Raw genomic sequence first — 23,324 nt, forward strand, 5'->3', positions numbered from 1 at the left:
AAGTGTCGGTTAGTTAGTTTATTTTGTTTATATATGAAGAAATATACAATATTTTACTTCATTGTTATTTATTTTCCTCTAATAATGTTTGAGTTTTCTAATTTAATATTTTCAAGTATATACATATTATTGGTTAATTTATGATTTATTATATGTAAAATTTTAAAATATCAATAATTATATAATAAATTATAAATTAACTAATAATATGTACTAGAAAATATTAAATTATGAAATTCAAATATTGTTAGAGGAAAATAAATAACAAAATTAAGTAAACAAAAATATTTATTTAAAGGAACCAAATGCGTTTACTAAAACTATTTATTTAAATCAAACAAATCTTTTCTCTTAAAATAAACAAATTTTTTAGTTATATTACATAAAAATTTTTGGTTAAGTGTAATAACCATTTGGTTAATACAAATAAACGTATTGGAAGAAATTATTTGGTTGAATCAAACAAACGTTTGGTTGACTGTATAGCAATGCATTTATTTGGTTGATTCAACCAAAATTTTGTTGTTTCGAACAAATTTTTTTCTGAGTGTATATCTATAGCGAATTCTTTTAAGTAATAATAATAATTATAAATTAAATACTTTATTTGTGGGCGTGACATTTGCTTCTTATTTACATATTATATTATTTATAAAAAAAAATTTTAAATACAAATTTCTAAAAATTCAATTATTTTTTTAATTTTTAAATAAAACATTATTCCAAAATAATTCATAAAAAATAATTTTTTCTCGATAATAGTTTTTCAAAAAATAAATTTTCCTTGCATTTATTATTATTAATTATAATGACTTACTTCAGTTCGTTTATTTGTTCTCCAAAATGCACGTAAACAATTTCAAATTTTGTAAAAAGAATTATTTCGTAAAAAAATTCTCCTGGCTGACAGGATGGTTTAGCCCGCTTGTAAAGTATAAGTATAAGTATAAGTTCTTCATATTAATATTTTTGTATAAGTTCTTCATATTAATGAGAATTTATGGTAAAATTTAGAAAGAAAGAAAGTGGGGTTTTTGAGAAAATCGACATTATTTTTTTTAGAAAACTATCTCTTATTTCGTTAATTTTGAATTTTTTTCTCAAATTTCAAATTGGATTTTGAAGAGGACTAGCCCATCTACAAGTTTCAAGAAAAAGAATTTGTTTATACTCATTAGAAAAAAAATTACAAGCGAAACCATTTTTTTCCAATGTTTTTTCGAGTTTTACCGCACTGAAACTTCAAATATGCATAACTTCTTTCAAAATAGTTTTTATGAAAAATAAAAAAATACGGGTCCCTTTATTTTCCATATAGAATAACATATTTTATCAGCAGTTAAATCCATGATTTGAAGTTGATCAGTCTGCCTGATTTGAAATGGATTCATTAATAAAAAATTTGAAAAATTAACATGTTCTGCGCTAGCTAGCAACTTTTTTCAAAAATATATCATATAGATTACCTACATTTAAATAATTAAAACCAACTTAATATTCATGATAAACTATTTTTGTTTATTTATAAAAAATACATTTTTACTACCACGAAAGTAGTGGAACTTTATATGAAACAATTTTTTTTATTAGAATAAAAATTACGAATAGTTTTTAATTAAAATTAATTTTGATCCTGGATTTACACGTCCGCGATGGTTACCGCCTTGATAGTTGCGGCCTCGAAAATTTTGTCCTCTAAAGTTTCTCCGAAAATTACGTTTACCCATATAGGTTGACGATAAATGGAGTCAGTCATTGTCATGAGTAAATTGACAAAGTTTGTTGCAGAATTTCTTTGTCTTCTTTGAATGGTATGATTATGCCGAAATCGCAAAAATCGTCCTCGTCTAGGATTATCTATAATATTAAACGTATGCATTATTGTAATTTTTTAGGAATAATTAATTTTAAAAAAAGTTTTGAAAAAGTAAAAGTTATTGCCATTTGAAAATTATACTGCAGGAATATATAGAGCCCCTGATAACATGGCAACCCATTTTACACAGATGTAAAAACCTATTCTTCATTATGCTTGCTTTATGTGTATTTCAACATATTTAATTGCTAGGCCCTATTCCCCTCATATTTTTTCAAAAATTTCTCATTAATAAAAACTATTCTTTTACCAAAATGACATAGTCAATTGTTAAATTTCAAAGACATTATGTTGGTAATCAGCGACCCTAAAAATTCTTGAGTGCCAATTCGAAGATGAATGAAGATAAATCCGATGATTTTTTACAAAACTCGTCTTTCATATTAGATCCACCATTTTGAATTTTTGCAAACCGACTTAAAATTCGTATCTATTAAATATTTTGTTTGTTAAGGGATAATTCAAACATTCCTTTATTAAATTCGAAAAAAATAAATTTTTTAATAGAAAAATTTTGATATCTGTTTCAGGATAAGTGATAGTTAGCTGTCAAGATGGGAGCGATGTTTAGGAGCGAAGATATGGCCCTCTGTCAGCTGTTCATACAGCCAGAGGCCGCATACCTTTCGGTTTCTGAACTCGGTGAAACTGGAACTGTACAGTTTCGTGATGTAAGATATGTATTCTTATATTTATATTTATATAATTTTTTTGAAAAATTATCTAGAATTACAAAAACTTTTCATCATTAAGAATTTAAAAATAGAAATTATAAAACATTTTTTTATAGGTATGTGCACTTTGCTTTTCTCGCAGGTTTTATTGTTGAAGAAAAACTTTTTTTTTTAATATAAACCTGGTTAGAATGCTTTGAATTACAAAGAACTGGATCTCTTTAATATTGCTTCTATAAATTCATCAGACGTAAAATACTTTTGCATTCTCTTCTGTAATAATCTCTTCATTAGTAAGCGATCAAGTATTTTTGCCATTGCTTATTCTGTTCCCAGTGAGAATCACTTAATTTGCGCCTGTATTAATTGTTAAAAATGACATACTTTCTGTGCTGATAATCCAAAAATGATATTTCTATACTTCCCAGATAGCACACCTTTATAATTTTTTCAGCAAGTAGCTATGCAGAGTTCGAATGTTATATGTCAAGTTTGCAACTAACTTTAAAAACATATAGAGCGTCTTTTGGTACACGTCCATTTTCATCTATAATAAAAAGCGGTTTCTGGCAAGAGTATATTCAACATTACCTAGTTGGAACAACTTGTTGCATTGGACACACATACTTTAGTTTTACTTATCCAATCGATATAAGTAAAGAAGTAGAATCAGATTTTAATTACAAATTATACTTACAGAGGAAACAATATTAAAAAACTATCTGTAAATACAATTCCTTCATTATCGACATATAACTTGGACATTTTTATGAAATGTATTTTATATTTGGACGTGTTGTAAAATGTCATATAATCATTTATTAGCTAAATATCTATTTAAATATCTAAGACATATATAATTTTTAAAATATGATATCAACTTCGTTATTAAGAAACTTATTGCAGACGTAAGAACCTGGTAACAAACGATTCAGTGCCTTTTTACTTGAAGTGAAAAAAATAATTTGTTGCAATCCCTAACAAATTTTTGCACATTATAAATGTACATACTTTACATATTTTTCCTACATATATGTAGGAAAAATATAATCTACGTTAAAACATCATTGTTAAATTTATGATAAACATATATGTTTATCATAAATTTAACAATAAATTGAAACTTTAAAAAAAATATTTAATTATTTATTATTACGAATAAAAATTACAGTTTGAAAATAAGCTGAATACCACCGTCAGAGATTTATCGTTTTTTCGTTCTTCAGTAAAATTTTGTTAGTGATGCTTTTAAAATTTTTTCAGGTTCGTTTGTGTCATCGTGTTGATTTTGGGTTGTCGGGTTCAGGTTGAAAACTTTTTAATCTTTATATTCTAATCTTATTTAATTAATAATTATTGCAAAAATTATGGGAAACTTAAGCAGGGCCTAAATATCATAAGTTGATTTATTTTAATCACAGCTCAACGTCGATGTAAACTACTTTCAAAGAAAATTTGTGAATGAGGTGCGTCGCTGTGATGAGATGGAGCGGAAACTTCGTTACATTGAAGCCGAGGTGAAGAAGGATGGAGTTTCGATAGCAGATAATCTTACAGAATTGCCACGCGCCCCAAATCCTAGGGAAATTATAGACCTTGAGGTATGGTATTTATGTGATATTTGCTGATGTTTTTAGCATAAGTAAAAATTTCTATTAACAATAAGAGAAGCCTATGTCAAACCAAATTGTTCACAATTTTTTTTTAATTTTAACGAAGAAGTCAATTATTCTGAAACAGTTTGTAATTAAATCTTTATAATCTTGGGCAGGCGCACCTAGAAAAGACGGAGAACGAGATACTTGAGCTGAGCCACAATGCGGTGAACCTGAAGAGTAACTATCTTGAGCTTACGGAGTTGCGTCACGTGCTCGAGAAAACGCAGGTTTTTTTCACGGAGGTACCTAAAAGTAGTTCGGCTGCTTATCTCTTTGCGCCATCCCCCTTCGTGTAATTGGTGTTCACGTTTTGTCGAAGAATCAAGGTTCGCTTCTTCTTCTGTATCAACAGGAAGAGGCCAACGACTCAATCACCAGGGCACTGATAAACGAGGAGGCACAGAATCAGAGCGCCACGAGTCGCGGACGACTCGAGTGAGTTTTCTATCATTTTTATATATCTAATTACATTTTAGCACGACACACTGTCAATGCGGTTTTAAAGACTGAGACTGAGAGATTATTTTATAAAATAAAAGGTACACGTAATCTCTGAACTGTGACTTTTAACATATAATAAAAAGAAATGCTGACATAAGTCAAATCTATATAAATCCCATAAGTGATGCTGTTGTGTTAAAATATTTAGTGATGATGATGACCTTTACTAGTACTTAATAGGAAATGTTTTAACATATAACTAAATAACTAAAAAGAGATCTTTCTCAATGTGTAAGCTCTGGCATTATGTTTGGAAAATAATGTTTCTATCCTTGAAAACTCTGGGAATTGTTCATTACTATTTAAAACAATAGAACTTTCCGTATACATAATTTCGTTAAATATGTAGTACTCTATTCTTTTGTAATTTACATCACGATAAAATAAAAATAATTTTTTCGAATAATATAACGATTTTAAATCTTTAAATTCTGGTAGTTAAACTTGAAATAACTTATTTTCTAAAAACAGTAAAAACACGTCACTTAATTGCAGTTGATTGTTAAAGGAAAAGAAATAACAAAAGGTTTTTGCAGTAATAATTCTCTTAATTCTATAAATCTAAAAGACGATGATTTCTTTTGAGCCTTATTGTCTAAGGAACGCTGATTGGACCATTCTTAGGCGCCTCCAAAAAATGTTGTTTTGCGGTGTACGCTGTAACTCGCAACAGAATCATTTAAAACACTATAATTTTTTCTAAATTCATTGAAAAGATTGTCTAACATTAGTTGAGTTCATTTATTCGGTTTAAATTTGTTCCTCGTCTTATTCATTTTGGCTACACATATGGTTTCAGTGCTCAAACTTATTAATTTGTACTGTCAATGAGATATGTAAGGTAATTGATTAGAAGAAAGTAACTTTACTGTTATCTTTTATATTCTTCTTATACTGTACAGTATGCCAGTAGTTTTCACATTTTCAGTTGTAACATCTTTGAAATAATCAATTTTGTTTCTTCAAAGTGAACTTTCTTCTTCTTCATTGTTGCAGTTTCATTGCTAGACGCTTTGCGAAATCTACAGAAATTTTTCACCCTAAACCCTTCGTCAAAACAAAAAGCTCTGTCTCGTCTTTAACAAATGAACGTAAATAATTCAAAAAGTGGAATAAGTTAACAAGCCCTATATAATTACCGTATATAATTTAATTATTAAATATCTGCAAGTTTTTTATTGTGATGGACCATTCACTTAAAGGAATCATGAAACTCAAGCCAATTATTTAAAGAACCGTTTAACGTTAACAATTTAAATTTTTGGCAATCGGACATTATTTTGATTATTATTAATTGTCGAAAACTTGTTACCTTGATTGGATAATTGAAACGAAACAGCATTAGAGAGCTCGTGTTGAAAATTCGGATTCAAATTTAATAACTAATGCACTCACGTAATGTTTTTAAAATATAGTGTTTCAGATTCATCTAATTCTTTACCTGTTGATTCTGTTTCTGACAACGCATTAATCTCTACTTGTATCTTTTCAAACTCTGGTAATATTCCATCAATATTCTGTAGCCTAACTTTCATTTCAATGTGTGCATTTTGATCACTCTCTGTTAATATAATTAGAAAATCGTGTGAAGCTGCGGACTTTAAAGTCTCTCTTAACTTCTTTAATTTAGTAAGTTTTTCTTGTACGTCAGCTATTTTATATGTAATTGATTATGCGTGAGGTAATTGATAATATGTAATTAAGGAAATAATTAGATGGAGATTTAAATGCTTACTTTAAAGTAGATAACAGCCTTGATGAATGTCTGTTAATTCAAGAATTATTTGAGACATTAATATTTGATAGTTTCCTCCGGTCTCGATTATCCAATTTTACTTAATTTAATAAAGTTAGTTCAGTATCAGTTGTTTGATATAGTATTTTCAAAGCCTAGAATGATAGAAATAATACTTTAAATTAATTCTTGTTCGTACCGATTTTGCCAAAGCTTTGGACAAAGTTGATCATCTCATACTTTTAAGTAAATTACTACACTTAAGCATTAATTGTGATTTGATCTCCTGATTTGACAGTTATCTATTAGATAGATGTTTCACAGTATATTATCATCCGTATGTCATCAGTGTGATTTTCTATAATTTTAATTAAGTATTTTACTCTTACCACGTTGATAAATCCTAAATATTCTTTCTTTTTTTATAATTAGTTAAAAAGTGGACAATTAAATTTTAACTTTTTCAGGTTCGTTGCTGGCGTGATCAATCGGGAGCGAATTCCAGCCTTCGAGCGGATGCTGTGGCGGATATCCAGGGGAAACGTTTTTCTACGGCAGGCAGAACTTGAAAAACCTTTAGAAGATCCAAGCACAGTAAGACATTTATTTCACATTTCTTTGATTATAATTTGAAAATCTTATCTTTCTACCAAAAATATATTAATTCTCCGACATAAAAACTTTGTTTAACATTAAATTTAACTAAAATCCACCTTTTACATTAATATGACTGAGAAAAATTTATTAAAATTTTTGTCACTACCAAATTTGGGTTAATGAGTCATGCATTCATGTAATGTTTAATATCTTAACATATTAATTATTAAATTATATTTTATTTTAGTCAATTAAGAATGTGTAGGATTTCCTTATTACTAAAATAGCAACTATAAATTCATTCAAGAAAATTTAGTTAAAGAAGGTTATAATTCTTATAGATGAGTAATGAATATCATCTGTTATTTCTTATTGATCTTTTTTAGGGTAATGAAATTTACAAGACGGCGTTCGTTGCATTTTTTCAAGGAGAACAACTGAAAAGCCGTATAAAGAAAGTATGCTCTGGATTTCATGCGTCTCTTTACCCTTGTCCAAATACAAATTCTGAACGATTAGAAATGGTTAAAGGAGTTCGTACTCGCTTAGAGGATCTAAATTTGGTAAATATTTAACAAACTTCTTCATTACAACCTAATATTTTAAACTTCACCGAAAACTAAATTTCAATCGTTTTTGAAAAAATTTCAACTCCTTATTTAACACTTTAAAATGCAGAGAATTACACTTTTTAAGAATTGACAACAGTTCCGGATGTCAAGTAAGTGAGACCAGACTTTTGATTCAACATAAACCACATAAATATGAATAGTTATTTATTAAATATATTTTTACATGTTAAAATTGTACTTTGTCAGCAGCTTAAGCAGTATGCAATAAAATGTTTTAATATTACTGTAAAATTACGGTATGCTTCCTTTTACTTGATGAAATTTTCCATTAGCTCATTACAAAAATGCCAATAAACTGTTTCAATTTTCCGGATTATAAATTTCATACTTTAAATTTATTATGTAAACCAGATAGTAGATGGCCATTTAATAATTTAAAGTGGCTATTGCTAAAATTTTTTAGCAAAACGTAATTTCTTTAATACTGTAAAGTAGACAGTAATATTAAGAACACATCAAAAAACAAATATCCTGCGTATTTGACGGCACAACCTTACTGTTATCTGTTTTAATACACTAAACACGAATCTGAGGTTTCCGCTACTTTTAGTTTTGTAAATTTGAATTAAAATTTGTAATTAAAGATCCCAAAAACACTCGAGTAATAAGTTTTATATAAATTTATCAACCATTACATAAAGCTTCATAAGTTTTGTCAGTTTTTTGAGATTAGAAGAAAATTTTTATGTGATGGAAGAAATGTGCCCTTAGATTTTTATTCACACCACAAAAAATGGAAATAGAGTAACTATGATCACATGCGCACGGTACTTGTATTTTTGTAGGGCTGTGGAATAATTAATATAATTTTAGCATGATATTTAAGTAATATTATGTGCTGCCTGGTAGCAGTTTAGCTAATCTTACGCTCTCAACAATCTGATATCTATTATTATTACTATTATTATTATTTATATCAGGTTCTAAACCAAACTCAGGATCATAGACAACGGGTTCTACACAATGTAGCTAAAGAACTACCAAACTGGAGCATAATGGTTCGTAAAATGAAAGCTATTTATCACACAATGAATCTTTTTAACATGGATGTTTCAAAAAAATGCCTCATTGGAGAATGTTGGGTCCCTGTTGCAGATCTAGCAATTGTCCAAAATTGCCTTACGGAAGGGTCGGTTAGTATCCATTCTTTGATATAGATCTAATCATTTGAATAAATTTATAATAATATTCTATTATATTCTATAATAATAATATTCAGTGTATTCCATTTTTTTATGATACTTGTCAAATGCATATAAAAAAGGATGCTTTTATTTAACAAATCCCCAATAGTTCGGAATATCCTATTCAAATTCCTGCAATATTCCTAAGTAAAATTCCATCCACATTATTTAGGAATAGGGAATAGTTCAAAATAAATTGATAATTTATAAATGTTGCAAAATTTGATTACTATATCATCAATAGTAATATAAAAATATTTTTATAGAATTCCAATGTAATAATCCTTTATTATTCAAAGGAGCGTATTCTAAAAGTCGGATACTTTAATATTCTTAAATTGTGGATGGTATATTTTAGAAATATGTAAATGGAAAATTACGTGTGCTATTGGGGATGAAAATTTTGCAAAAACTATTTATCTAATCAGGTCCAGCTAATGCTCAGTTACAAAGGGTCTTAAGAGGTATATATTTTCTAAATGTCAAAAGAATATATTTATCATTTTCAGAGTTATTGAACAATTAAAAAAATGCCAATTTTATTGATTTAAATTCGTTCTCAAGTAAACAAATAGATAAATATTTGCTCGTTAGAAGGTAGAGTGTCCCAAGATGGTCACCCTCCAAAACTTGACTGAAAATTTAAAAAAAAATTAAAAACATTATTGTAGATATTTTTAATTTATCTTAATTATTTTAGTTTACAATTACAGAAGAATATTGATTAGAAATAAAGGTCAGTTACGCGACAAATTAATATCTTTTTCTTTTCATCGGAAGTAAAAATTCTTCTTTTCATTGCTCTCTTGCGCATCTTATACTTTTAATTATTAAGATTTATTGTATTTTTTTATATTATTCATTTAATGTTTTATACAGTAGACGTTTAAATCTCAAAACGAATACAGAGTTTATAAAGTGCTTATCGAACATTATTTTGTTACCCTATTTTTAAAAATATTTTGATGATTTAGGTTCACATATATTGTTTTTATATATTTTTATGAAAATATAATATTACCTTTGGCCAATTACTGTTACTGGGATTTGACGTTAATATTTTAATATAGTGCAATTTAATGGTGTTCATGTTTAATTCAGGATTCTTAGTGTGTTTTTATGTCATTTTTCATAGATCACTTTTAACTTTCAGTGTCTTTGTGGAAATTCAATACCATCTTTCTTGAATGTCATTCATACGGATGAAGATCCGCCAACATTTAATAGAACTAACAAATTTACGAGAGGTTTCCAGAATTTAATTGATGCATATGGAGTAGCTTCCTATCGTGAAGCAAATCCTGCTTTATATACTATAATTACTTTTCCGTTCCTTTTTAGTATTATGTTTGGTGATGCAGGTCATGGTACGTATTCATATAAATTACATTATAGATTTTAATATGAATGCCTATTTCTAAAAGATATTTTTTGAGTGGTTGATAATTTTCTTACATAATACATATAATAATAAAAGCGGATAGTTTTGATTTTCTTTGCAAAAGAAGGATAGAAGAAAAAATTTAAATCTCTAAAATCTAATTTTTAAGACCCATTCATATAGGTAAAAAATAGAATTTATGGTAAATATTTTTTAATAATAAAGATTATATTTCAGAATATAATTTTATCTTTACTTCTAAAAGCATTACATTTTATTAATAATAATTTAATTTTCTACTGTTCGTACAATTTCGAAAAACAAAATAAACCCAATATTGTGTGAGGAGTAATGAATAATATATTATGTATATCTACATAGGTTTGATCATGACGTTGTTTGGACTTTTTATGGTTGTATGGGAAAAAAAGCTTTCTGCGAAAAAAACAAACAATGAAATTTGGAACATTTTCTTTGGAGGTCGTTATATTATACTCCTAATGGGTTTGTTTTCCATCTACACTGGTATTATCTACAATGATCTGTTCTCAAAATCAGTTAACGTATTTGGATCTAGCTGGCAATCGACTTACAACTACTCCACATTACAACACAATCACTTTCTACAATTGAATCCAAATACAGAAGGTTACAGCCAATCACCTTATCCGTTGGGGTTAGATCCTGTATGGATGGTTTCGGAGAATAAAATTATCTTTCTGAATTCTTATAAGATGAAGCTGTCGATTATTTTTGGCGTTGTACATATGATTTTTGGAGTTTGTATGAGTGTTGTCAATATTATGTAAGTTTCATTCTAAATTTATTAATTTAAAGAAGAACATTTCATTAAAAAAGTAATAATAACTGAACACTTAAGTACTAATGCTGTACAAGGAAAAAAACTTCACCTAGAACAGAGTTTTACAGAATAGTGAAAGTTTTATCTTTAACAACAACAAAATTTGATAATAAACTCTATTTTATTTTAGTGAATCTTTTCGCCCAATGTTTTTAGTGATAGATATAATGTTTTTAGCTGTTCCAGATAAAGCACTTTTACTTGTAAAACTCTACTATCTGATAGTACAAACATTTCTATTGGAAAGTTTTTTTTGAGTGTAAATAGTTACATTACCGAAATACCACTTAATCTTGCAGTAAGATTGCACGCAAGCTTATCAGAAAAGCTTGTATTGGAAAATTTTAAATTCGTCTCAAACTTGCATGTCAAGATTTCTACTAATTTATGTGCTATCTGGAAACATTTATATTATAAGTGACAGAAAAAGATTAGAACAAAATGTAGATTCAATTTAAAAATATGTTTAAAGCTTTGTTTCATATTCTTTTATTCTGGCTTTTTGGGACTGTTATTTACAAAACAAAACGACTATAATTGTACATAGCATTAAAATATTTTATCTTGAAAATTTTCAGACACTTTAAGAAATACGCGAGCCTCTTCCTCGAATTCTTGCCTCAACTTCTATTTCTTATACTTTTGTTTCTCTACATGGTGACGCTCATGTTTTTGAAATGGATTCTCTACTCCGCCACAAACGATGGTACGAAAGAGGTTAAATGTTTAACCTATGAATATAACTATGGTTGGAAAATTCAAACCCTAATACAATCCGTTTTTCTATTACAGACATGAAATACAGGCCGGGTTGTGCGCCTTCTGTATTAATTACTTTCATAAATATGATGCTGTTTAAGAGTTCACCAGTTCAAAAAGGTTGTTCAGAATTCATGTTTGATGGTCAAAAACCTCTTCAGTTGGTCTGTGTATATTTGGCTTTGATCTGCATTCCAGTTATGCTATTTGGAAAACCACTCTATATTAAATTTTCGAAGAAGCAGCCAGGCAGGATTATGGTAAATGTTCATGACCAGTAGAACTTCTTCATTTTTAAGTTTTATAGAAAGTCCAAGAATTTTATAATAGAATTACGTTGACGCATAGACTTAACTTAAATTTCTAAAAGTTAATTGTTATATAACATTATTTGTTTTTCTAAAACAATTTTCTTTTCTAGACAAACGGTTCTACGACTCAAGACATTGAATTACAACCGGAAGGTTATGAGTTAACTGCAACAACGTCGGGAGGAAACGCAGTAGGAGGACATGACCATGATAGTGGAGGTTTTGGTGAGCTGATGATCAATCAAGGAATTCATACAATAGAATACGTTTTGTCTACAATATCGCACACTGCATCATATTTACGGCTGTGGGCACTGTCTCTGGCTCATGCTCAACTTTCCGAAGTTCTTTGGAACATGGTATTGCAGAAAGGTCTAGGCGCTACAGAAGGAAATTATGCTAAAGCAGCCGTTTTATTCGTAACATTTGGAGCTTGGTCTCTTTTTACTTTAGCCATTTTAGTCATGATGGAAGGCCTTTCTGCATTTTTGCACACACTTCGTCTTCATTGGTAAATATTTTTAAAAAAGTACAAATACCTAATAACTTTTACGTTTTTTTAAAATTAATCTTCTTCTGGTCGCGGATCTCGAGCATAACTCTTCGATTTATCGACAGCACCTTACCCATGCTTTCAACCACTTTGGTTGCTCCGACTCGTCGGTTGCATAATATAATATTTTTTATTAGGTCAGTAGAAATCTGATTGTTCAATTAATTTTTGTGTTTTTATGTTTTAGGGTGGAATTTATGAGCAAGTTTTATGAAGGTCATGGTTATCCTTTCCAACCTTTCTACTTTAAGACGATTTTCGATACAGAAGATGCTGAAGAGTAGAATATGAAATTGTTATTCAAAACACAAATTATTGTTAATTTTAATATTTATCGAAAATGATAATTCATGAATATTACAGCACAAGTGTGTTAGTGCGCGAGAGAGACTAAAATGATTAAGAATAATATTCATAATGCAATTCTCTCTGACTCTTGTTTTACACTTTTTCAAGCATAGCCGTCCAGTATAAACGAATGTATAAACACAGATGCCTTACCACAGTGTGATGTTTGTAAAATTTTTATTAATTCCGGAGCTTCATATTATCTTTATATGTGATCATATGTTATAGTCTTATAACGCGTATACAAAATTTTACAAAAATTTGTATTATAATGTGAAAATTACGTAATTGAATTATAATATAAAATGTCAGTTGTAATTGTAAATTTTTATTAATGAAGAATTCGTCTTAAATTTTATGATTTGTTGTTAATATATACTTGTTCTGATTTCAACATTCTATAAACATTGGATAGCAGCACAGGATCGACATTAACTTTCGACACAAAATCAACATTGTTATTTAGTACCGATTTGATATCGAAAACAGATCGAAATGTATGGTTCCACTGTACATATTTTTAATATTCTTTCAACATCGGGTACTATATAATGTCCAGTTGACAGTACTCCTTGTGACGTAGTTATCAAGGAACTCTGTAAACCTAATTCATAATTTTTAAATGTCTTTTAATGTCAACTTCATGTCGTTAAACCAATAATAAATTCCCGACATAAATTGTAAAAAGGAGAAAGTTTATCATTTATATAAATTTAAAGAAATTTAAATAATGAATATTGTCATTTAATTTCTCATACAAATTCTCCTTAACTGCTTTAATAATTACCGTACAATAAATCTCAATCGGGAAGTTCACTAAAAATGCGATCGAAAATGCACACGAACCTCTGACCTATTTATTGCTAATTAATATTTTATTAACCAACCTTTCGAGACTTTGCAACCATCTTTAACTGGATTCGAACGACTTCAATATCAGGATGCCTCGGGACGCTAAATAATTTCACCACAAATTGATTCTTCCTTTTCCGACTTTTCCTCATTGTCCTCTATCGTTCTCTCTTCGCGGACCCCATCTCTAAACATCTGTTAAGAAATAAGAAGGAAGACGCTGACCATGTGAATATTCCCATTATAATTATGTGTAACTTGTTTCTAATAACATTTGACTACGATATGGAAACAGATGAATAAGTAAGAAAGATGAAAACACATAGGAAGGACAGATAATCACAATTGAACGCAACGAATTCAAAAAAACCTTCGCTCCCAAAATAAAGTAAGTTTAAGAAAGGATTTTTTTCGATACAAACTTCTTTCCTAGGTCAATGTTACTTCTGGTAATATTGCCAAATTCAAAATTCAAAAAGGAAAAAAAATAACATAATACATAATTTATAATCTTATCCAAAAACTAAATTATTATTTATTATTATATCATAAGTGATTAACATGTCCTAATCCATTATAACAAAAAAAATTTGTTTCGAAGACGTATTGCTACGTATTTCCTTCCCTTTATTAATTTCGAAAGATTTAAAGATTTCTCCCATAAAAATTAGAGGTGTGCAAAAAGCTCGAATGGCCGAGCCGAGCTTAAATCGAAGTACCGAGTACTCGAATTTTTCGGGTACCCGAATTCACTCGACTACTCGAATAATTCGAGTACCCGTAATTTTCGATTACTTTCAACAGTTTCAGGGAATTTGGGTTTCCATCAAAATAATCATAGCTATAGACAATCACTAAAGTGCACCCAGGTGTCCAGGAGTCATGTGAACAGCATCTTCAGGAAATTTTTGTTTCTTTAGATTAATCGTAGCTATAGACTAACCGTAAAGTGCACCCGGATGTCCAGGAGTCAAGTGAAAATCACTCTCAGGAATTCTGTTTGTTTCGAGTAATCAAAATAATACTAAAGAACATCCGGGTATCCAGGAGTCAGGTGAACATCATGTTTAGGGAATTCTATTTTTTCGAGTCATCATGCTGCCAAAATAACACTTAAGAACACCCGGCTGTCCAGGAGTCAGGTTAACACCATCTTCAAGAAATTTTTGTTTCTTTAGAATAATCATAGCTATAGACTAACCCTAAAGTGCACCCGAGTGTCCAGGTTTCAAGTGAAAATTATCCTCAGGAAATTTTGGTATCTACTAAATTATCATTGATCTAGACTAACCCTAAAGTGCATCCGGGTGTCGAGGAGTCAAGTGAACTTCCTCTTCAGGGAATTTTGTTTTTTTCGAGTAATCATGCAGCCAAAATAACGCTAAAGAACACCCAGATGTCTAAGAGTCAGATGAACATCATCTTCAAGGAATTTAGGTTCCTATAAAATAATTATAGCTAAGGACTAACACTTAAGTACCCGGAATGTCTGGGTGTTAGTAGATCATTATTTTAAATAAATTTTAGTGTTCATAGCATATAATTGTAGCTTCAGATTAACATCAAGGTAGACTGTGATTTGCAGGATAATGTTCAACTGATTCTTGGACATCTGCGTGTATCTTAATGTTAATCTAAAGCTATGCTTTTCGATGGCGACCTAAATTCCCAGATGATGATGTTTTACTGAGTCCTTGTCATCCGGGTGTACCTAGGTTTAATCTAGAGCTATGATTTTCCTAGAATCCTCTAAAGATGATGTTCAACTGACTCTTAGTCATCCAGTTGCATTTAAGTGTTAGTCCTTAGCTATGATTATTCATTAGAAACCAAAATTCTCTGAAGATGATGTTCACCTGACTCCTGGACACCCAAGTGCACTTCAGGGTTAGTCTATGTTTATGATTATTCAATAGAAACCAAAATTCCATGAGAATGATTTTCACTTGACTCCTGGACATCCGGGTGCACTTTACGGTTAGTCTATAGCTATGATTATACGATAGAAACCAAAATTCCCTGAAGAAGATGTTCATCTGACTCTTGGACAGCCGGGTGTTCTTTAGTGTTATTTTGGCAGCATGATGACTCGAAACAAACAGAATTCCCTAAACATGATGTTCACCTGACTCCTGGATACCCGGATGTTCTTTAGTATTATTTTGATTACTCGAAACAAACAGAATTCCCTGAGGATGATTTTCACTTCTCCTGGACACCCGGGTGCACTTTACGGTTAGTCTATAGCTATGATTATTCGATAGAAACCAAAATTCCCTGAGGATGTTCATCTGACTCTTGGACTTTATTTTCAAATAAAATACTCAACAATATTCTATTTAATTTCGTAAGCAATTTAATTATGATGGGGTAATGAAAATTAAAAAAAATTTAATAAAGTTCAATGGCATAAAATTTTTAATTACTTTAAATTATTTTTAAAAAGGGCATAAAATGAATTAATTGACTGTATATGTCGTAGGCAAATAGAAGAATCCGTCATTTAGCTAAACGCCTAGGCAGTTAGCTAATCGGCGCCGAATAGACGAACGAGCTTCAATATTACTATTATTCGTCTATTCGCCTGAAGGGATCAGGCAATTAGCTAACTGGATAGGCATTTAGCTATTCGACAAACGCAGTTTAGGCCAATAGAAGAAAATTATATATTTAATAAAATTTTCATTTATTGAAATATTGGAACGCTTTATTTACAAGTTTTTCCATTGCTATAAAATTTAAATACTTATTGATTATAATTTAACACAATTATTTATTATTAAAATTATTTATATTATTATTATTTTTTGGTTACTATTCTTTCTAATTATTATTATTCCTAATTAAATTAATTATAACTGTAAGCAGCAGCAAAACAGTCTATCAGTGGAGGGCAGGGATTTAGGAAATGTAATAAATAAAAACGACCACAAACGGAATTTTTAAATTAACAATCATTCAAGTATTTTCTTTTAAAAGAGTGAACAATTTTGTGTAATGAGTGTAAGTTTCATTAATTTATTGTAAACGGCTTTTGAGTTAATTTTTATTAAAAATGTTGTAATATTTTGTTAATAAAAAAATGACAAAAATTTTAAATTTCAAAAAACGGTTGAAAGTGTTTTTTTGTTTTGTTGTGAACTACAGATTTTTATAAAAGTTTTAACATTTTAGAAAATCAATGAAATTTTTTTAACACAGTTGAGCTGGTCTGACCCTATGGCAATGGAAAAACTTGTAAATAAAGCGTTCCAATATTTCAATAAATGAAAATTTTATTAAATATATAATTTTCTTCTATTGGCCTAAACTGCGTTTGTCGAATAGCTAAATGCCTAGCCAGTTAGGGGCCGTCCATAAACCACGTGGACACATTTGGGGGGGGGGGGGTGAATCAAAAGTTCACGTTTGTCCACGAAGGGGAGGGGGGGTGTTAAAGCAAATGTCAACGTGGACATATAATCAAAGATATTTCCAAAAAAGATATCTTAACCCATTAAGGACCAGACGGACGAAAAATTTCAATTGACTTTGAGGACCTCGTTTTTTATTAAAATGCGTATATAAAAATTGACACATAACATTTTTAATGTAAAATTTACTCCTCTTTCAGATTCTGCTGTTAAAATTTGTTTATACCAAATTGTTAAAAAGTTATAAACAATTTTTTCCAAAAAAACACGATTTTTCGAGAAAAATATTTCATTTCAGACGTATTTTCACCTGAAAAAAGTAGGTGGATACTCTCAAAAGCTCAAAATATCGCGTCCATGGACCCTCATCTACAAAACCCTGAAGCGACCAATTTTTTTTTCAAAATGGCGGATGCTAATATGGCGGCTAAAACTAAAAAAATGTCTCACATATGAAACATAGTGCTCCAACTTTTTCAAGTCACTGAAAACGTCTGAAACTCGTTACTCGGAGGTTCTTGGGGTCGCTGATTACGAATATGATGTCAGTTTTCAAAAATTCAAAATGGCGGATCCAATATGGCGAACGAGTTTTGTAAAAATTAATTGGATTCACCTGAAACTCTCTACTCTGGGGTTCTTAGGGTCGCTGATTACGAATATGATATCAGTTTTCAAAAATGCAAAATGGCGGATCCAATATGGCGGATCAGTTTTGAAAAAAAAAAATTGGATTCACCTGAAAATCTCTACTCGGGGGTTCTTGGGGTCGCTGATTACGAATATGATGTCAGTTTTCAGAAATTCAAAATGGCGGATCCAATATGGCGGATAAGTTTTGTAAAAATTAATTGGATTGACCTGAAACTCTACTCAGTGGTTTTTGGAACCGCTGATTACGAATATAATGTCAGTTTCCAAATCAGCGACCTCAAAAACTCTGAACTAGAATTTTAAAAAACTGACATAAGATTTGTAATCAGTGACCTTGAAAACCCAGAAGTATACAGTTTTAGGTCAATCAGGATAATTTTTTTTAAAATTCTGCGATATTGGAACTGTCATTTTAAATTTTGAAGAACTTACACCGTATTTATAATCAGTGATCCCAAAAACACCCGAGTAACGAGTTTTGATCAAATTCGACATTTTAACACTTAAAGCGCACACATACACGGAGAGAAAAAACAAGGTTTTACCCCCTGAAAAATATACATTTAACGCGTGAAAATTATCACAGTACAAATGCAGGACACTCACGGTTTTTCTCGGTGAGATTCTTGCAACGAGCTTAGGCCAATATGGGCTAAGGCGTAGCCAAACCGCTAAACGCAAGAAATTCATCAAGAAATCGGGTGCAACTGCTACCTGAAAAAGGCTTGAATTGAAGTCACGGGGAAAAGCCTTGTTTTTCTCTCTGTGTAGGAATCCATCCTTAAACCTCACACTGGGTGTGCGACGCCCGGGAGCTTTACTGTGTGCTCTTCAAGCTGGAATAGGATATTATCTTTTATAAAAATTATCTTATGTAGCTCAGTACATCTATTTTGAAGAAAAAAAGGTTTCATAATGATTCATTTAATCTTAATAACTATAAAAAAATTTCTTAAACTACTGAAATTACTTTAAACCGATAACTGGACATCAGCCACATAGAAATTTTTCGCCGTCAACTTCATAAAGTTATCAAATACACAAAGACACTTGGGAGAAAAACGTCACTCATGGAAAATAATGTTAAGTACAAAATGTACCTTCCAATAGCGATACATGTTCAATTTTTACGAAAAACCCCCGAGTAGAGTTTCAGGTCAATCCAATTAATTATTACAAAACTTATCCGCCATATTGGATCCGTCATTTTGAATTTTTGAAAACAATTATCAAATTCGAAATCAGCGACCCTAAGAACTTCCGAGTAAAGATTTTCAGGTGAATCCAAATGTTTTTTTAAAAACTGATCCGCCATATTGGATCCGCCATTTTGAATTTTTTAAAACTGACATCATATTCGTAATCAGCGACCCCAAGAACCCCCGAGTAGAGATTTTCAGGTGAATCCAATTTTTTTTCAAAACTGATCCGCCATATTGGATCCGCCATTTTGAATTTTTGAAAACTGACATCATATTCGTAATCAGCGACCCCAAGAACCTCTGAGTAACGAATTTCAGGCGTTTTCAGTGACTTGAAAAAGTTGGAGCACTATGTTTCATATGTGAGTCATTTTTTTAGTTTTAGCCGCTATATTAGCGTCCGCCATTTTGAAAAAAAATTGGTTGCTTCAGGGTTTTGTAGATGAGGGTCCATGGACGCGATATTTTGAGCTTTTGAGAGTATCCACCTACTTTTTTCAGGTGAAAATACGTCTGAAATGAAATTTTTTCTCGCAAAATCGTGTTTTTTTGGAAAAAATTGTTTATAACTTTTTAACAATTTGGTATAAACAAATTTTAACAGCAGAATCTGAAAGAGGAGAAAATTTTACATTAAAAATGTTATGTGTCAATTTTTATATACGCATTTTAATAAAAAACGAGGTCCTCAAAGTCAATTGAAATTTTTCGTCCGTCTGGTCCTTAATGGGTTAAGCTTAATCAGAATGATCATAAGTTTCAGTTAATCAATTTCCCTGACAATTTACTGATATTAAAATTAATTTCCCTGACAAAATTCTTTTTACAGGAAAATATGAATGTTTACGGAAAATGAGTAAAATTTATGATTTTAATTATTTTTTAAAATGACAATTATAACCCTTCCTGAATTCAATTATTTTCTACAATTTCCACCCAGTAAAAAAAAAGTATTGGAAGAGAGCGAATAGTATTGTCGGTGAGTTTCTGCCAATACGGTTTTCACGCGAAAACATATTGGCAGAAACTCACCGCATATACTATTCGCTCACGGAGAAAAAGGAATAGTTGACACATCCAGATACATGGATATCACAGCCATATTATATTGAAAAATACGGGATATCCATAGTTAAGGTTGCTGCATCCATATTCTATGGCTGGCTGTATATTGTTGGAGCAGCAAAAGATCTATGGTTGGGTGATCCATAGTAATGGAAATGGGAAACAAAAAATTGGAATCACTCAAATTATTAAATTCAATGTCACTTGAGATATTTTATACACATTAGGGGCTGTCCATAAATTACGTAACACGTTTAGGGGGGAGGGGGGGTTCGAGAAAATGTTATCATATGTTACATGGGAGGGGGGTCAATCATCATTGTTACGTAATATTTATAAGGAACTTAATCTCTTTATAATGGATATATTTTTGAAAAGCTGTCCCTTGCCGCCACTTCAATATAAGTAAAAATCTAATCATTTCGCGAACCGATTCTTGGGAATAATATACAATTTTTATTGTTAAAAAATCAATGTTATATTTTTGGTTGTTCAGTATGATTAATAAAATTATTCCTCTAAATGTTTTTTATATTTAACTTAATTTTGTATTGCTATTGTACGATATAAATACTAAAAATAACAGTAATAAACAAATTTGTTTCGAAAAACGTTAGTAAAAAAATATTTTTAAAAATTACGTAACATTGATAAGGAGGGGGGGGGGTGTAAAACGATTTTGTTACAACTTGTTACATAGGGGGAGAGGGGGTTTAAAATTTCACTAAAAACGTGTTACGTAATTTATGGACGGTCCCTTATTGTTAATTAATACACACCACTTATTGAATAACTGCATATTTACGAAATAAATTATTAACCGATGGGAGAGACACGAACCCTAGACCTAACCCTATTGAAAATCCCCATATGGGAAACCACATGGGAAACCACATGGGATCCTATGTCAAAAACCATGTAAAACCCTACTTCCATGAAGGAAACCACGTGGTTTACCATGTGGTTTCCCATGTCAAACCATATGGGAAATTGAGACAGGATTTTAGTTAGGAATAGACATGGGGAATTTGAACAGTTCATCTATGCATAAAACCATATCAAATCCCACATGTTTTTCCCAGTCAAATCCTAAACCGAATCCCATGTGAAAAACAGTATCATTTATTTATAATTATTTTCCCATGTCAAATCCTAAACCAAATCCCATGTGAAAAACATTATCCGCCTTATTGAATATCCCTACATGGGAATCCACTTGGAATTTTACAAGGGATTTCACATAGGATTTTATATGGGAATTGACATAGGATTTCATGCAAGATTTCACCTAGGATTTAATGAGATATCACATAGTATTTTATTAAAGATCCAATGAAGAAATTTTCAAAGGATTAAAAATTATTTAATAAAAAATTAAATAATAAATAGTATTAGTGTTACAAGTCATCAAAAAAGTAAAAAAACGATCATTTGAAACACGTCCTCTCTGCTACAGGTTCTCAGCTTTTATATACTTCCAGAGTCGTCTCAACAGCGAGAGAAGTCACTTTTGCCACCTAGCGGTGAAAGTATAGGAGCGACAGTAATCTTTATCATTACTAAGGAAACCATGTGGAATACCACGTAGGATTCCATGTGGTTTCCTACGTGAGGATTTACATGGGATTTTACTTAGGAATTCATTTGGGAATTTATTTCTACTTAAATTCCTAAGTAAAATCCCATGTAATTCCCCACGTAGGAAACCACATGGAATCCTACGTGGTATTCCACATGGTTTCCTTAGTAATGATAAAAATTACTGTCGCTCCTATACTTTCACCGCTAGGTGGCGAAAGTGACTTCTCTCGCTGTTGAGACGACTCTGGAAGTATATAAAAGCTGAGAACCTGTAGCAGAGAGGACGTGTTTCAAATGATCGTTTTTTTACTTTTTTGATGACTTGTAACACTAATACTATTTATTATTTAATTTTTTATTAAATAATTTTTAATCCTTTGAAAATTTCTTCATTGGATCTTTAATAAAATACTGTTACGTCCGAAGATATAACATAGTAAAAAAAATAGTTAATAATAATTATTAACTAGATATTTGAACCTAGACTCTAAAGTCCAATAGTTCGGGAAACTTTTAGTCTAAACCTTGATTAATTAAATTGTCTTAAATTTGAGTATAAAAAAAAAAGGAAGTTTAAAAGAAAGAAGAAAAGAAGCTAACGGAAGAAAATTGAAAATGTATAGCCTACGCGCTTAATAAAATAAGGTTAGCAACTATACATATCAATACCGCGCGTTTTCCCTATTCAAAATTGTCATCATGAAACTCGGTTGTACAAGTTTCTATTTCAGACGAAAAAAATGTAAAGAGTAGAAGAAAGTAAACTTGTGTAAAAAAAAGAAAAAATGAATGAATGTAAACGAATTAATTAATTTTATAACATTTATTCATTAAACTTACTTTTGTTGTTGTAATTTAAATTTTTCGGCAAACAGAATAGGCAGCAAAATAAATTTGTCGTCGAAATCCTTGATAATTTCTCCTTAAGGTTTTCGGTGATTGTAGAACTCGTTTAAAAATAATAAAACTTGTCGAAAACTGATTTGATATTTTAAAACTTGTTAAAACTTGTTTGAATATGTCAAAAACTTGTTTGACTTTTTAAAATTTGTAAAACTTTGAAAAACTTATTAAAACTTGTCAAAAACTTGTTTGACTTTTTAAAATTTGTAAAACTTTGAAAAACTTATTAAAACTTGTCAAAAACTTGTTTGACTTTTTTAAAATTTGTAAAACTTTGAAAAACTTATTAAAACTTGTCAAAAACTTGTTTGACTTTTTAAAATTTGTAAAACTTTGAAAAACTTATTAAAACTTGTCAAAAACTTGTTTGACTTTTTTTTAAAATTTGTAAAACTTTGAAAAACTTATTAAAACTTGTAGTAATTTGAAGAAGTTAGGACAGTTGAAACTTAAAAATTCAAAGTTGAAATGTGAATGTGTGTATTGAAAAAGAAATGAAGAAGAAGAAGAAGAAAAATGAAGAAGTGTAGAGAAGTGAAGTTAAGATTTTTGCCAAAGTTCCAATTTTTATACTTTTGTCCCC

The 23,324-nt window shown here is 30.1% G+C and overlaps 1 protein-coding gene and 1 long non-coding RNA gene across 5 annotated transcripts in view; one reads left to right on the top strand and one right to left on the bottom strand.

Moving 5' to 3' along the window:
* The window catches only part of LOC122503184 (V-type proton ATPase 116 kDa subunit a1-like), a 53,262-nt gene extending 39,456 nt beyond the window's left edge, over positions 1-13,806 (top strand). For 2 of the 4 annotated variants that reach the window (XM_043613630.1, XM_043613629.1), the window contains exons 2-14: positions 2,407-2,547; positions 3,972-4,151; positions 4,322-4,450; positions 4,528-4,643; positions 6,912-7,038; positions 7,428-7,604; positions 8,594-8,806; positions 10,011-10,224; positions 10,620-11,043; positions 11,679-11,806; positions 11,893-12,119; positions 12,281-12,681; positions 12,911-13,806. In XM_043613630.1, coding sequence (XP_043469565.1) covers positions 2,431-2,547; positions 3,972-4,151; positions 4,322-4,450; positions 4,528-4,643; positions 6,912-7,038; positions 7,428-7,604; positions 8,594-8,806; positions 10,011-10,224; positions 10,620-11,043; positions 11,679-11,806; positions 11,893-12,119; positions 12,281-12,681; positions 12,911-13,007 — 2,550 coding nt within the window. In that variant the 5' untranslated portion in view covers positions 2,407-2,430 and the 3' untranslated portion in view covers positions 13,008-13,806. Of the gene's footprint in view, positions 1-2,406; positions 2,548-3,813; positions 3,857-3,971; positions 4,152-4,321; positions 4,451-4,527; positions 4,644-6,911; positions 7,039-7,427; positions 7,605-8,593; positions 8,807-10,010; positions 10,225-10,619; positions 11,044-11,678; positions 11,807-11,892; positions 12,120-12,280; positions 12,682-12,910 lie in introns of those variants that run through there. The other 2 variants (XM_043613632.1, XM_043613631.1) reach the window with 2 other exon arrangements.
* On the bottom strand, positions 1,569-21,050 carry LOC122503186. Its single transcript, XR_006301718.1, has 3 exons — positions 21,037-21,050; positions 13,959-14,118; positions 1,569-1,857 (listed from the first exon to the last, which is right to left on the bottom strand). It is a non-coding gene; the product is annotated as an uncharacterized LOC122503186 (long non-coding RNA).
* Positions 21,051-23,324: the final 2,274 nt, after the last annotated feature.

This window comes from Leptopilina heterotoma, unplaced genomic scaffold, assembly GCF_015476425.1.
Source record: "Leptopilina heterotoma isolate Lh14 unplaced genomic scaffold, ASM1547642v1 Lhet_247, whole genome shotgun sequence".
NCBI classification, from domain to species: Eukaryota; Metazoa; Arthropoda; class Insecta; order Hymenoptera; family Figitidae; genus Leptopilina; species Leptopilina heterotoma.